At 40.5% G+C, this 15,624-nt stretch overlaps 1 protein-coding gene across 2 annotated transcripts in view; it reads left to right on the top strand.

The window, feature by feature from the left end:
• The first annotated feature begins 7,932 nt into the window (after positions 1–7,932).
• The window catches only part of LOC128693583 (uncharacterized), a 109,225-nt gene continuing 101,533 nt past the window's right edge, over positions 7,933–15,624 (top strand). The window contains exon 1 of one of the 2 annotated variants that reach the window (XM_053783379.2): positions 7,933–8,519. In XM_053783379.2, the coding sequence (XP_053639354.2) occupies positions 8,078–8,519 (442 nt within the window). In that variant the 5' untranslated portion in view covers positions 7,933–8,077. The remainder of the gene's footprint in view (positions 8,520–15,624) is intronic. The other variant, XM_053783380.2, reaches the window with a different exon arrangement.

Here is a 15,624-nt window from a genome sequence, read left to right as displayed (position 1 = left end):
AATCTGTTCTCATAATACAATTTTTTTGCCCTTCTTATCAGGCTGGTTAGGATTAACAAGTAACGTTTTGTTTGGTCTCTGGTTATGTGACCATAACATTTCAAAATCATTTGTTTTATTATTTTCATTATTATATCATGATGTATGTCAGAAAATCCATATAAAAATCCATACAAAAATCCATATAAAAATCCATATAAAATCAAGATCTAGCCAGTGAGGGTACAAGAAGTCCCTCAGAGTCCGCTGAATGATGGAATATCGTCTCAGAAATTAAAATTAGTTCATTGATCCATAACTCTTTGATAGGAGGCTCTCACAGGCGCTCACCCAGCTATGATCCCATGAAGACCATCTTTGAGCTGGAACACTTGAAGACAATAGACCGAAGCCTTTTGAATCTCAAGAAAAATACAACATTCTACAGACACATTCATCTAGTATCCGTACAGACAACCACAACCATAGACAGATAGTCACCTAACATTCATAAAAACACAGACACACATTTACGTCCTTCAGTCCAATATTTCTCACAATACACACAAATTATATCACAACAGTGACACTGATTATATCACAACAGTGACACTGATTATATCACAACAGTGACACTGATTATATCACAACAGTGACACTGATTATATCACAACAGTGACACTGATTATATCACAACAGTGACACTGATTCAGATAACTCCAAAGAAAATAAAACCTCATCAGTCGTACTTAATTAAGCCCCAGAGTCTTCAGTGACTGTAGAAGGCGACCCCTCAAGGAAGGTTCCTTGACGTTGGTGAGGGGCTCTTGATTTAGGGAATTGGATCTGTGCTCCAGTTCCCTGAATTAAGCTTGAATGCCTTCCACATCCCCCCCCCAGGCGCTGTATAATCCTCCGGGTTTAGCGCTTCCCCCTTGATTATAATAAATACTGTAGAAGGTTACACCAGTGGACGGTGACGGTCATGATGACTTTCAGTCTAGCATGTGCTAATTTACATATTTTTTTGATACAAGTCTCGACCAATAAATTAGCCGAAACAAGAGAAAAAGGACATTTGAATAATTATGATAGTCTTGGGATATGAATAGCAAGGTGAAGAAAATATTGTTTCACAGCAGGAAAGTTCCAGTACAAATTACCAGAAAAAAAATAGATGGATTTCTGTCGCTGCGTGATCCGAGAGAGAGATCCCCGTATTCCATGACTCCTGACCGTGTGCCTCGATGTATGTTATTGGAATAGTGCAGAGTGCGGTACAAGTTGACAGTGCAGTTATACAATACAGTGCAATACAACTGTATTTCTTTCCTGCAGTATACAGAAATGTAGTTTACATGTAATAAAACACTGTTAATCACGAAAGAGAGGCACTGGCAGGCATAAGTATTTCAGGCAGAACTGAATGTTAGCGTTGAAGATCTGAAGGAACTCAGAAGACACAAGTCATCACATCGAAACTAATAACGAAATTGCTTCAGTTAAAATGACAAACTAGGACGTCCACAGCACAACTCGAATTCAAACCTTTCAAAGACACCAGACACACCAATATCTTAAAAAAAAACACACACACACACAAGCATTTTAAGCTTGAAGCGGCTCAGTATTTGCTTTATCAAGTTATAAGCATGGATTGGTTGGAGTAAATCAGATGCGACACTCAGAAACCATCGGCCGAATAATAGTGACATTTGTGGAGGATCTGCAGATGATCCCTATTTTGGGTCGTTTTGTGATCTCCTTGTTCCTGACTCTGTTTTGCAGCTGCTTTGTTATACTGCTGTTCAGCGAATCGGTCGTCTTACTGTTCAAGCAAGCTGTTCTGATTGTCAGGTTGGTCAAGAAATAAGCTTATGTGAGGACATTGTCAATCACTGGTTAAGTCGAGTCGAGTCTTGAGACAGTGAACTTAAGAGCACCTACATACATTCATATACACATGTATATATTAGTATTATGTTCTTAAATGGTGACAATGTACCAGACGGTACTTAAGAGCCATGATGTGTGTCTTCACCACAATAATATATACCAGAGAAGTGTAGCAACTTGTATCCTATATTATATTAAACTAATTTACTCTGATTTTGTCCACCTAGACAACTTCATCTACGTAACGCAGATTTATTAACGTAGACTACGTTAATAAATTTCTTAAATTTTATTTCTTTAGTTACCTACCAGTTGTAATCCTGACGCACTAGTGAATTTTACTATTAAATTCTAATGGATAATTGGACCAGGATACTGACTAATTGTTACGAAAACCCAGTAACAGGCTGGATGCTAGAAGGGCAGACCTTTCTAGTATTCACTGGAGATCTCTATTTGATTTTTTTGTGTGAAAAAAAAACTTTTTAAAATTAGTAAAGTCACGGGGGAATATAAGAAACTTTAAAGTATTATGTGAATCTGATAATGATTCAAAGTTTACAGAAGTGAGGGACAACTTTGATATAAGTGTAAGTCTGTTTGTCAGCGTCATTGTACTGTGTGGGGAGTGTGTGAGGCAGGGAGACAGACACAGAAACAGAGACACAGAAACAGACACACAGAAACAGAGACACAGAAACAGAGACACAGAAACAGAGACACAGAAACAGACACACAGAAACAGAGACACAGAAACAGAGACACAGAAACAGAGACACAGAAACAGAGACACAGAAACAGAGACACAGAAACAGACACACAGAAACAGACACACAGAAACAGACACACAGAAACAGACACACAGAAACAGAGACACAGAAACAGACACACAGAAATAGAGACACAGAAACAGACACACAGAAACAGAGACACAGAAACAGAGACACAGAAACAGACACACAGAAACAGAGACACAGAAACAGACACACAGAAACAGAGACACAGAAACAGACACACAGAAACAGACACACAGAAACAGACACACAGAAACAGAGACACAGAAACAGAGACACAGACACATAAACAGAGACACAGAAACAGAGACACAGAAACAGACACACAGCAAAAGAGACACAGAAACAGACACAGAAACAGAGACACAGAAACAGAGACACAGAAACAGAGACACAGAAACAGAGACACAGAAACAGAGACACAGAAACAGACACACAGAAACAGACACACAGAAACAGACACACAGAAACAGACACACAGAAACAGAGACACGGAAACAGAGACACAGAAACAGACACAGAAACAGACACACAGAAACAGAGGCACAGAAACAGAGACACAGAAACAGAGACACAGAAACAGACACACAGAAACAGACACACAGAAACAGAGACACAGAAATAGAGACACAGAAACAGAGACACAGAAACAGACACACAGAAACAGAGACACGGAAACAGAGACACAGAAACAGAGACACAGAAACAGAGACACAGAAACAGACACACAGAAACAGACACACAGAAACAGAGTCACAGAAACTGACACACAGAAACAGAGACACAGAAACAGAGACACAGAAACAGAGACACAGAAACAGACACACAGAAACAGAGACACAGAAACAGACACAAAGAAACAGACACACAGAAACAGAGACACAGAAACAGAGACACAGAAACAGAGACACAGAAACAGACACACAGAAACAGAGACACAGAAACAGACACACAGAAACAGAGACACAGAAACAGAGACACAGAAACAGAGACACAGAAACAGACACACAGAAACAGACACACAGAAACAGACACAGAAACAGAGACACAGAAACAGAGACACAGAAACTGACACACAGAAACAGAGACACAGAAACAGACACACAGAAACAGAGACACAGAAACAGACACACAGAAACAGACACACAGAAACAGACACACAGAAACAGAGACACAGAAACAGAGACACAGAAACAGAGACACAGAAACAGAGACACAGAAACAGAGACACAGAAACAGAGACACAGAAACAGACACACAGAAACAGAGACACAGAAACAGACACACAGAAACAGAGACACAGAAACAGACACACAGAAACAGACACAGAAACAGAGACACAGAAACAGAGACACAGAAACAGAGGCACAGAAACAGAGACACAGGAACAGAGACACAAAAACAGACACACAGAAAGACACACAGAAACAGACACACAGAAACAGACACACAGAAACAGAGACACAGAAACAGAGACACAGAAACAGAGACACAGAAACAGAGACACAGAAACAGAGACACAGAAACAGAGACACAGAAACAGAGACACAGAAACAGAGACACAGAAACAGAGACACAGAAACAGAGACACAGAAACAGAGACACAGAAACAGAGACACAGAAACAGAGACACAGAAACAGAGACACAGAAACAGACACAGAAACAGAGACACAGAAACAGAGACACAGAAACAGAGACACAGAAACAGACACACAGAAGCAGAGACACAGAAACAGAGACAGAAACAGAGATACAGACAGACAGAGACAGATACAGAGACAGAGAGTACATGAGAAAGCTGTCAAACAGAGAACTTACAAACGCCTGCTTTGCTTACAATAATAACTATCGTCTGTTTTCTAGAGTGGATGTCAAGGATAGACAAGCAGAAGTCTCTCCCCCCACTCTCCATTCCCTCTAGCCACTTCAGGCTAAAAGACATGCCATATTATATGGGAAAGCTTACATGGAATTAACAGGAGAGATAAATTGAGTGGAAGACATAGTCTACAACTTTCTGTACAATATTAGTGTCGTTCCTGTCTTGAACCGATTTTGTTACTCCACTGTCACTCACACAGCTTTAAGATAAGATACGATTTTGTTAGGATTTTTAACCCGGAGGGTTAGCCAACCAGTATAACCCAAGAAAGTCAGTGTGTCATCGAGGACTGTCGTATTTCCATTGTGGTCCTTCAATCTTGTCACCCAGGATGCGACCCGTACCAGTCCACTAACACCCAGGTACCTACTTACTGCCAAGTGAACAGGAACAGCAAGTGTAAGGAAACACACCCAATGTTTTCACCCATGCCAGGGATCGAACAACGGACACTCAGGGTGTGAGGCGAGAGCGTTGGTTCTGATAGGATTATTATAATCCTCTAATAATAATAATAATAATAATAATAATAATAATAATAATAATAATAATAATAATAATAATATCTTTATTTACTACCAGTACATGTACAAGGTATACAGACCGTAGCTGACATCAATGATATACTACTGTATATAGAAAACCGCTTGTTATGCTGAGTATTTCCCGCAAATTACGTCAATTTTGTCCCGGGATGCGACCCACACCAGTCGACTAACACTAACACCCAGGTACCCATTTTTTTCTCATTACCTGGAGTTTACCTGGAGAGGGTTTCGGAGGTCAACGCCCCCGCTGCTCGGTCTGAGACCAGACCTCACGGTGGATCAGGGTCTGATCAACCAGGCTGCAAGCAAGCTGACGTACGAACCACAGCCCGGATGGTCAGGTACTGACTTTAGGTGCCTGTCCAGTGCCTTCTTGAAAATAGCCAGGGGTCTATTGGTAATCCCCATTATGCAGGTTGGGAGGCAGTTGAACAGTCTTGGGCCCCGGACACTTATTGCATTGTCTCTCATTGTACTCGTTGCGCCCCTGCTTTTCATTAGGGGAATGTTGCATCTCCTGCCGAGTCTTTTGCTTTCATAGGGAGTGATTTTCGTGTGCAAGTTTGGTACCAATCCCTCCAGGACCTTTCAAGTTTATATCATCATGTATCTCCCTCGCCTGCGTTCCAGGGAATACAGATCAAGGACCTTCAACCGTTCCCAGTAATTTAGGTGCCTTATCGTGCTTATATGTGCGGTGAAATTTCTTTGTACACTCTCCAGGTCTGCAATGTCGCCAGCCTTGAAGGGGGCAGTTAGTGTACAGCAGTATTCCAGCCTAGAGAGCATAAGCGATTTAAAATGAATCATCATGGGCTTGGCATCCCTAGTTTTGAAGGTTCTCATTATCCATCCTATCATTTTCCTAGCAGATGAGGTAGATACATTGTTGTGGTCTTTGAAGGTGAGGTCCTCTGACATTATCATTCCCAGGTCCTTCACATTACTTTTCCGCTCTATTTTTAATTTCCTCAAGTTTCCCATATCTGAGTAGTTGAAATTTCTCCTCGTTGAACTTCATATTGTTTTGAGTGGCCCATTTGAAGATTTGGTTGATGTCCGCTTGGAGTCTTGCAGTGTCTTCGATGGAGGTCACAGCCATGGTTATCCGGGTGTCATCCACAAAGGAAGACACGGAGCTATGACTTGCATCTGTCAAAAATGAGGATGAGGAATAGAATGGGAGCGAGTACTGTGTCTTGTGGAACAGAGCTTTTTACCATGGCTGCCTGGGACTTTACTCTGTTTACTATTAATCTTTGTGTTCTATTTGTCAGGAAGTTATAGATCCATCTACCAACTTTTCCTGTTGTTTCTTTATCACACATTTTGTGTGCTATTACACCATGGTCACACTTGTCGAAAGCTTTTGCAAAGTCTGTGTATACTACATCTGTATTTTGTTTATCCTCCACAGTATCCAGGACTTTGTCATAGTGGTCCAGTAGCTGGGACAGGCAGGAGCTACCTGCTCTAAACCCGTGTTGCCCTGGGTTGTGTAATTGATGGGTATCTAGGTGGTTGGCGATCATGGGTGAACATAGACAACCGGTGTAAGGAAACACGACCAATGTTTCAACCCTCACTGGGAATCGAACCCGGAATCACCATGTGAAACGAGATCTTTTGTCACCAGGCCACGGGGTACCGTCACTGGTACTTCGTTGTCAACTGATCGTTGTGATGCAGCCACTGAACACACATCAGGAATCTGTTGACTTCACATTACCCATCTTTTAAATGCATTTGGTGGCTCACATACACTTAGTGCGGATTTAGTGAGTGGCTGAGATAACAAGTGTCTCAGGCAATATCTAGCTCCTGTCCTCCCTCACCACAACGTACACCTCACTAGTAAAGGGTATTATTGCACTTTGATATATGGGATGTCAGGATTTGGGATAACCTATCAATATTTACTTACATATCTGATCCATACATAGCTTTAAGAAGAGGCATGATAAAGCGCATGGAGCAGGAAGAGTGACCTAGTAGCGACCAGTGAAGAGGCGGGGCCAGGAGCTATGACTCGACCCCTGCAACCACAACTAGGCGAATACTGAGCATGTGGCCGTGAAGGCCTCATTAGCCTGTAAATTATTCCATTCTCCTATAATTATGTGATAAATAGTTTTTAAAATCGACAAGTTGAAGACTGAGACACTTATTATATAGGTATCTTTATTGAGGAAACGTTTTGCCACACAGTGGCTTCATCAGTCCCTCAGCCAGGAATCGATGTGTTCAGTCAATGTCTTTTTACAAGACAGATGGACTGAACACTTCAACTCCAGGCTGAGGGACTGATTACCTCCTCCTCTCCTTAAACCTTTCTGCTTTGTATTGGACTGATGAAGCCACTGTGTGACCAAACATTTCCTCAATAAAGATTCCCATATGTTGCATAAGTGTCTCAATTCTTCAAACTGACCACTTCACTTGTATGACCAGAGCTTTGGTAAGATGGTGGGGAGGGGGGGGTTATAATAAAGATAAGTGACCTATACCACTTTGATGTATCATAATACATGTATGTGTGAGTGTGTAGTGTCATTAATGAAATCAGTGTCATTGAAAGGGGTATAATATTCACCCATCAGTTTCACACAGGTATAACACGTGTATAACTCCCAAGATTACTATCCCAATTCCATTTTTTTTTTTCAAAATTGACCTAATTTGCGGGAAATGCTCAGCATAACAAAGGGCTTTCGAGAAGTATGTCATTGATGTCAGCTAGGACTGTATACCTTGTACATGTACTTGTAGTAAATAAAGATTATTTTTATTATTATTATTATAGGGTTGGTATTCCTGGCTGGAGGGCTAGGGGGCAAGGTAGTGTTGGCAGCCCTGACATTGTTTACACTCACTAACACGGTGAAACTGACTTGTCTTATATTATCTTTATTTTACAGTCATCCAGGCCTCCTCACTCCTCATATATGAACTAGAACATGTGATTAATTCGGGAAATATGGGAAACAGCGAAGAAATGAAGAAGAAAGCTGTTAAGAGAGCGAGGGTGGAGAGTTGTGGAGGCTGTATCCCCGGTGAAGGTAATGATGGAGATGTGTTGGTGAAGGATGGTGGAGATGTGTTGGTGAAGGATGCTGGAGACGTGTTGGTGAAGGATGGTGGAGACGTGTTGGTGAAGGATGGTGGAGACGTGTTGGTGAAGGATGAGGCTACACACGGTGTGTTGGTGAAGGATGGTGGAGACGTGTTGGTGAAGGATGAGGCTACACACGGTGGAACTAGTGTTGGTGAGAGTGTGGAGGCCGTGGTGGAGGCTCCCTGGGTGGGTGGGTCCACCAGGGAGGTGGAGGTAGGCAGTACACCCCCCCAAGCCACCATTACTGACCTCACTCAACACTTCCAGTCCATCTTCGACAGGACCACCTTCAGGAGCTTCAAAGGTGCGTCACACACTTATTACTAATAATTTCTTCCACCCAGGGTTCCGTCACGCTGGTTTAATTTACCCCGGCCACGGCTGGCAGGGGTGTATCCTGGTAGGGTCTTGGCATGAGACCTGGTCACAGACCGGGCCGCGGGGGCCTCGAACCCCTGAATTGTTTCCAGGTAAACTCCAGGTAATAAACAAACTTCTTCTGTTTGACTGTATTACGATTAATTATACGGGAAGAGGGGGGTGGTGATGATGACTTTCAGGGGGATGTTTCTAGGCAACTAGAAAACCCTCTTAAAATATATCGCTGCTTAGGGTCCATTCAAAAAATTTTATACCCATTCATTTTACTTCCATTTTTATCTATTGCAAAATTCCCATTTGGTCTACTTTGTCTATTCCAAGAATGTCTTGTATTCCCGTTATGTCTACTATCACTTTATTTAGAGAAGTTACTTTTACATAAAAATGTTACTCTTGTGTGATGATACATAAAAAAAAAATGTCATGTAGATGTTAAAGAAAATGTGATAATCATTATTATATTTTGTCCAAAGACAGGACCAGCAACCAGTTGCCCGAACATAGACATCTATTGAGCATGCAGTCATTCATGTCGTACATGTTGCAGCCTTGTTGTTAATTTACTTATTTGTTGTTAGATATCCATCTAATAGGTTTATGCAGACTAATCCAACCTATCCCAACCAATAAACTTGTCACCACTTGACTGCTAGGTCAGTAGCCTTGAATAACTTTTTCTATATAGCTTCTTGTTAGCCAACTTTTGGCCCAATAGACATTAACAGCTTTTGTTTGAGGAACACTCAATAAATCAATTTATTTCCACATCATTAGTACAAAATTGGGTGAAATTACATTTCTCACATGGGAAGCCCCTTAGTTACGCAGAGCATTTTGGGTGAACATAAACATAGCTTAGGTCAAGAAGGACCACATAAGACAATAATGATTTTCACAGTAAAATACATTACATGTATATTAAACAAATGTATATACAGCAGATAAAATCATAAGTTCCAAGGGAATGAGAACACTTAGATTATACTATATTAAGATAAGTCCCTTATTCAAAATGAACTTCTAATAAAAATTACAAAAGTGAAACTGGTTACCTGTATTATTACAGAATGTGATGAGATAGTATTTTACATGTAAGTATATAAGACATTAACCCTTTCAGGGTTACCAGGCCCTCTCAGAGACTTGTTCTCAGGGTCTGCCAAATTTAAAAAAAAATAAAATTATTTTTCTTATGAAAAGATAGTTTTCTTTCTAAACATTATAGGCTAAACAAAAAAATTTTACCATCAATACTTACCGAGATATGGAGGCGTGAAGGTGACACAAAATGCTCGGTATATGGTATCATCGCCGACTGCCGTCACCCGGTATTATTTGTTTTTGTTTTTAGGTATTATTTTCTATTATTTTTTCTTTTTCTTTTCCAAGTAACTTTTATGGCCTGTGAGACCAATATTAGCACTATTTTATAATTTTTTTCTCTTTATTTACTACACAATAACTCCACAAACACTGTTGTCCTTATATTGTTTACAATTGTTGTTTACACACACAAACGATATAAAATGTTGTTTATTACTATTTTTCTATATTTTATATACACATATACAGTCACAGGGAATGTTTCTAGAAGTTCTGCAGCTTGTGGAAGTCTTTGAAACATGGTGTCATGCACAGTGGTGTTTTACACTCCTCACACATAAAACGAGTGTCTCAACGTTGTTGTGGGCGTTTTTTTGTATATGCACAGACATAACACCTCTTCTGAGCCTTTTTCTTGAAAGCAGTAGCAGGCAGTTTTACTAGGAAGTGATCACCATGCTTCAGACGAGAAGGTAGTTGTTGATAATTTACAGGGCGGTCTATTGCAGGTGTTGTTCCTTGGTACTAGAATACTATTTGTCTGATGATAGACAAACAAAATTCGGCATATGATGGTTTGTTTCTGGTCCTCATCTTATACATTTTATAAGCACTGAGCATGGAAATGTCCAGAAGATGGAAAAAGAGTTTTATGTACCACTTATAACTCTTGCGAACACAATCAGCAAACCCAATCTGCATGTCTCATTTGTCCACTGAGCACATATTGAGGGTGTAATCAATCACAGCTGCAGGTTTTAGAATGGGTTCATTGCTCTCTCTATGCTGCCTGCCAGTGTCTGCCATTTCATTAGGGTGAACTGATGACAACAGTGTGACATCTCGTTTGTCATGCCACCGAAATGCCATGATGTCATTGGCAGCAAACGCCTGCACCTCACCTCTACGAGTGCCAGCGTCAAGCCTGGGCATATGTTTACGATTTGCACGCACTGTGCCACACACACATCTGTCATGTTCACTCGCAAAAAATCACTGAGTGAGGGGCTTATGTACCAATTATCAGTGTATAATATATGCCCCTTACCAAGGTATGGTTCCATCATCACCAGAGATGCCCAATAACTTCCTAGTATTTTGCAATGTATAACTTCCAGTGTACACAGTAATATCCAATACAAGACCACTGTAACAATCACAAAGCACAAACAACTTTATACCAAAGCGTTTCCTCTTGCTTGGTATGTACTGCTTGAAAGAGTCTTCCTTTGAACAGAATCAAAGACTTGTCAATTACAAGCTTCCTGAAGGGATAAAAATACATATTGAATTTCTCTTTCAGATACACAAACACATTCCTAATCTTATATAACCTGTCGTTTCTGTCAGGTCTGATTTTGTCTGAGAAGTGAAGCATACGTAATAGTAGCACAAATCGATTCACTCCCATTATATCACTGAAACTTGGGGTTGCAATCAGGCAGTCTGTTGACCAGTATGATTTCAAACTGTGCTTATACACATGCGGCATAAGCATTATTCTGGCAAAGAAAAGATACATCTCAGCCATAGTTGTCTCCTTCCACCTGTGTAGCCGTGAGCTTGGTGAAAGTATTGTGTTTGCCATGGTGTACTCGTAGTATCTGTTGCTTTTCCTGACAATAATTTCCATCAGGGGTTCGTCAAAGAATAACTCAAAACATTCCAGTTCAGTGACATTGTTCCCCAGTGTACAACATGGCCGTATTCCACTTTGGCTTTCATCAAACTGGTGGGGATTTGGAACAAAATTGACAGCTTCCTGCCACTCCCAGGTGCGGTCTGCTGGTGGGTACTGGACAATGACAGGTGGTTGTGGTTGTAGAGGTTGTGGTTGTGGAGGCTGGTGTAGTGGGTGGGTGGGGGATGGTGGGTTTTGTTGTAGATCAGCTGAGGTAGCAGCGTGGGTGGCAGCGTGGGCGGAAGCATGGGTGGCAGCATGGCCCACTGCTGGTGCCTCACGGCCGGCACCACCACCATGCACATTTTCCATCCCAATTGCAACTATCATCGTCATTTTCACTGTCTGTTCCTGTTGTACAGCCACGGGATGTACTCCGAGATGTACTCCTTCCCCTTGAATAGCATATGGCACACTACCAGAGCACATATATCGTTGTATATATTGACACTTCACTGGAGAATATTCCACTTCACTTTCACTACTGGAACTGGTTTCAAGAGTTTGTAGTTCATAATCGCTATCACTATCATCTCCAATGCTCACATCTGAGTCCAGGATTTGGGAAAATAGGAGTTTCCTCTTTGATTCTGGTACAACTGAACGTGAACAAGATGGCCCAGCAGCAGAGGTGGAAGGCTGAGGGTCGTCTGGGTTTTCCTCACTATTACCGATATTATGGTCATTAGTTTCGGTCAAAACCTCACCAAAACCTTGAAACTCATCTTCACTGGCACTTCCATCTGTATTAGAACTGTCACTGGGGAACAAAAGTGTCCCAATTTGCCGAGGAGTGAGGAGCTTCTTACCGCATGGTGAACAAGGTCTACTAAAATGGCGTTCCCACAATGTGCCACTGGGTCCCAGATTTTTTTCTACTGCGCACACCAACCACACACACCCATTCTCTCACACCTAAGCCTACCAGCCTTTTCCCACGAGATTTCAAGGCGCTAGAATTTATGTGTACTAGTACATCATGGACACTGGCGTGTAAGCCGTACTAGTACGGCCGAAACCCTGAAAGGGTTAAGGATATACAGTAAGACCCCGCTTTACGGCTTTCCGCTAATGCGGCGATGTCAAATTATGACCAAAATTTGCTATACGGCAAGCGGTCTTTCAGATACGGCGCCCCCACCCAGTTTGTTTACATTTTCTGTGACCACATCTATTATGTCAGGAAACTTTCCAGAATTTCAAGTGTTTTAAAGTTACTGCATATTTTATATGTACTCTGATAATTATACTTATGTGTACCTGTACCTAAATATACTTACACACTGTGCTGGTGTGCAGGTACACATTAAAATCGCTAAGTCTCTCTCTACTCATGACGCCAATACTACGTGATAATAATCACTCTTGGGCACACTAAATGTCTTATTTTACATCAATATAGGCATTTTCATTAATCCATCTATGAAATCCATTACATAGCATATAAACATGATACATACACTCAGAATAAAAATTGATGTAAATATGAGATTTGTTTACAAAGCAGCTGTGTAGGTAGTGTCGGAAGAATTACATTTTCTCTAGTCAAACACTGGGGGGTAACTGTAGAAAAATTTTCTTTTCGTATGCCTTTACTCTATGTATAGCAATTCACGACCCTTGTGGGTTTAGTGCTTTTTATAATAATAATAATAATAATTATTATTATTAATAATATTATTATTATTATTAATATTAATACTAATAATAATAATATTATTATTATTATTATTATTAATATTATTATCTTCATTCACTCTAAAAGTGGTGTGTTGCTGTTTGTTTATTCTGAACTAACTTGTACAACTTGTACACAGTGTAAGAGTATTTGTATTGTGAGGTAATTATTATTAAAATAAAAAACTATTGAGGTAAATGTTTTACAAACTCTTACAAACGTACGCGAATAAACTAAAAGTAGACACATATTAATATGCATTTATTTCGCCTGACCAAGTGATCGTCCACTACCTGTTCAGTTTGTGTTCTTACATTGTCTCAACTCTGTATCTTGTTCTCTCTCTCGTTTACTCTTTTTGTTAACTAGTTGGCTCTCATTGACGATGGCGTCTAAGGTTAGCTGTAATAAAAAGAGAAGTCGTAAGCCTCTTGCTTTAGTGCCAAGTTAGAGGATGATTATTATTATTATTATTATTAAAGATTCGCCGGTATTCTCCCGGCCCGGGCTTTTTCCAAGTGGTGGCCCGGCCTTGGCTCCCTCTTTAGGGAGTGTCTGAGACCGAAGTCTCCCATGGGAGGAGGCACAAGTACCCCCTCGTCTTTGGGACCAATTGTCCCCTCTGGTCTGGCATCCCCGCCCCAAGGGGGCTAATGGGAATGACAGTCTTGTGAGCTTCAAGGTCGGGCTCAGACACCTACCCTACCCTAGAAGGGTTAGGCATGGTGTTGATCGACCTTAGAGGATGATGGTGTGCCATTCTGATTTTATTCAATAAACACCCTGCCACTCACCTGTCACACATTAATATTAATATTTTAAGGTAAGTAATAAGTGTACTCTGTGTGTATCTTACCTTTTATTGTGTTTTTAATGCCTATTTCTATTGCTAACTTAATATAAGTTAGTGTAAACTTGTTGTCTGGCATTTATTGCATATTTTATATGCAATAAATAATAATACTTGTGGAGCCGGGTGGAGGGACAACATTACGTTTTCTCTGCTCAGCCATCAGAGAAAACGTGTATGAATCTGCGTTTGGCCCAGCCATTCCCCCACTCCGCTTTTGTTTACAATTTTCGGCATGAATTATTCATTACTTCTACCTTCGTTTATGATGGCATCTAAAGGTAGTTGTTAGAAATGATTAAATTCAGTGAACAAGGCATGTCGATGTTAATAATATGGCTCTGGGCCTCAGTGTAGGTAGCCGGTAGGTGTAGCCCAGGCTACACCTACCGGCTACATACACTGACTTTATACAAATAAATACTACTCACCTCTCTTCCTATATTAAGACTACACATTTTAAGGTAAATAATGAGTGTACTGTATGTGCATTTTACCTCTCTGGGATGTTTCAAATATCGTATATTAAGTATGAGACGGGGAGCCAGGGCTACCTACACCTGGGCTACCTGCACCTGACTTCCTACAAATAAGTACTACTCACCTCTCTCCCTACATTAAGATTACAAATACTTTAAGATAAGTAATGAATTTACTGTGACTGTATTTTACTTTGTGTGTTTTTAATGCCTAGTTCTATTACTAACTTAATATAATTTAGTGTAAACTTGTTGTCTGGCATTTATATGCATTTATAAATGGAAAAAATGGAGTTGTACCTTCAGGCGATGTCTGCTTTCCTGCGACAGCCTGGAACCTAACCCGCCATATAAGTGGGGCCCTACTGTATATCACTTGTCAACAACCAAAATGCTTCTGAGACCAGAGTAGCAATTTCCAACTAATTTTAGGTCACTGATAATGAATATCATGGTTAAAATTGTGTTAGCTCTACTTTTCAATATACAGTGGACCCTCGAGTTTCGTGATTAATCCGTTCCAGAGAGTCTGCTGAATGGCGAAATTCATGATTAGCGAAACCATTTTCCCCATAAGAAATAATGGAAATCCAATTAATCCGTTACAGACACCCAAAAGTATTAACAAAAAATATTTTTTTTAACCCTTTCAGGGTCCCCAGGCCCTCTCCGAGACTTGTTCTCAGGGTCCCCAAATTTATGAAAAGATAGAGAATCTTTTCCCGATCATAATGACACCAAAAGTATGAAATTTGATGGAAAACTTACGGAATTATGCTCTCGCGAAGTTAGCTGTCTCAACAATGTTGACGCATCGGCGATTTTGCCCACTTTGAGCCCTATTTTCGGCCAATTCCAGTACACTAGTCGACAAAAATCATAACTATTTCGCTAGAACTCCATTTTTTCTATCGAATTAGTACAAGAAACCACCCATTTACCGATTTCAACTATCCAATAAAGTGGTCAGAATTTAGCAATTTTCCCAATTTCACACAAATTTCAAAAAATGCCAAT

The sequence above is a fragment of the Cherax quadricarinatus genome, chromosome 57 (genome assembly GCF_038502225.1).
Source record: "Cherax quadricarinatus isolate ZL_2023a chromosome 57, ASM3850222v1, whole genome shotgun sequence".
NCBI lineage: Eukaryota > Metazoa > Arthropoda > Malacostraca > Decapoda > Parastacidae > Cherax > Cherax quadricarinatus.
The sequence above is the reverse complement of the archived record's forward strand: the minus strand, read 5'-3'. Positions and strand labels throughout refer to the sequence as shown.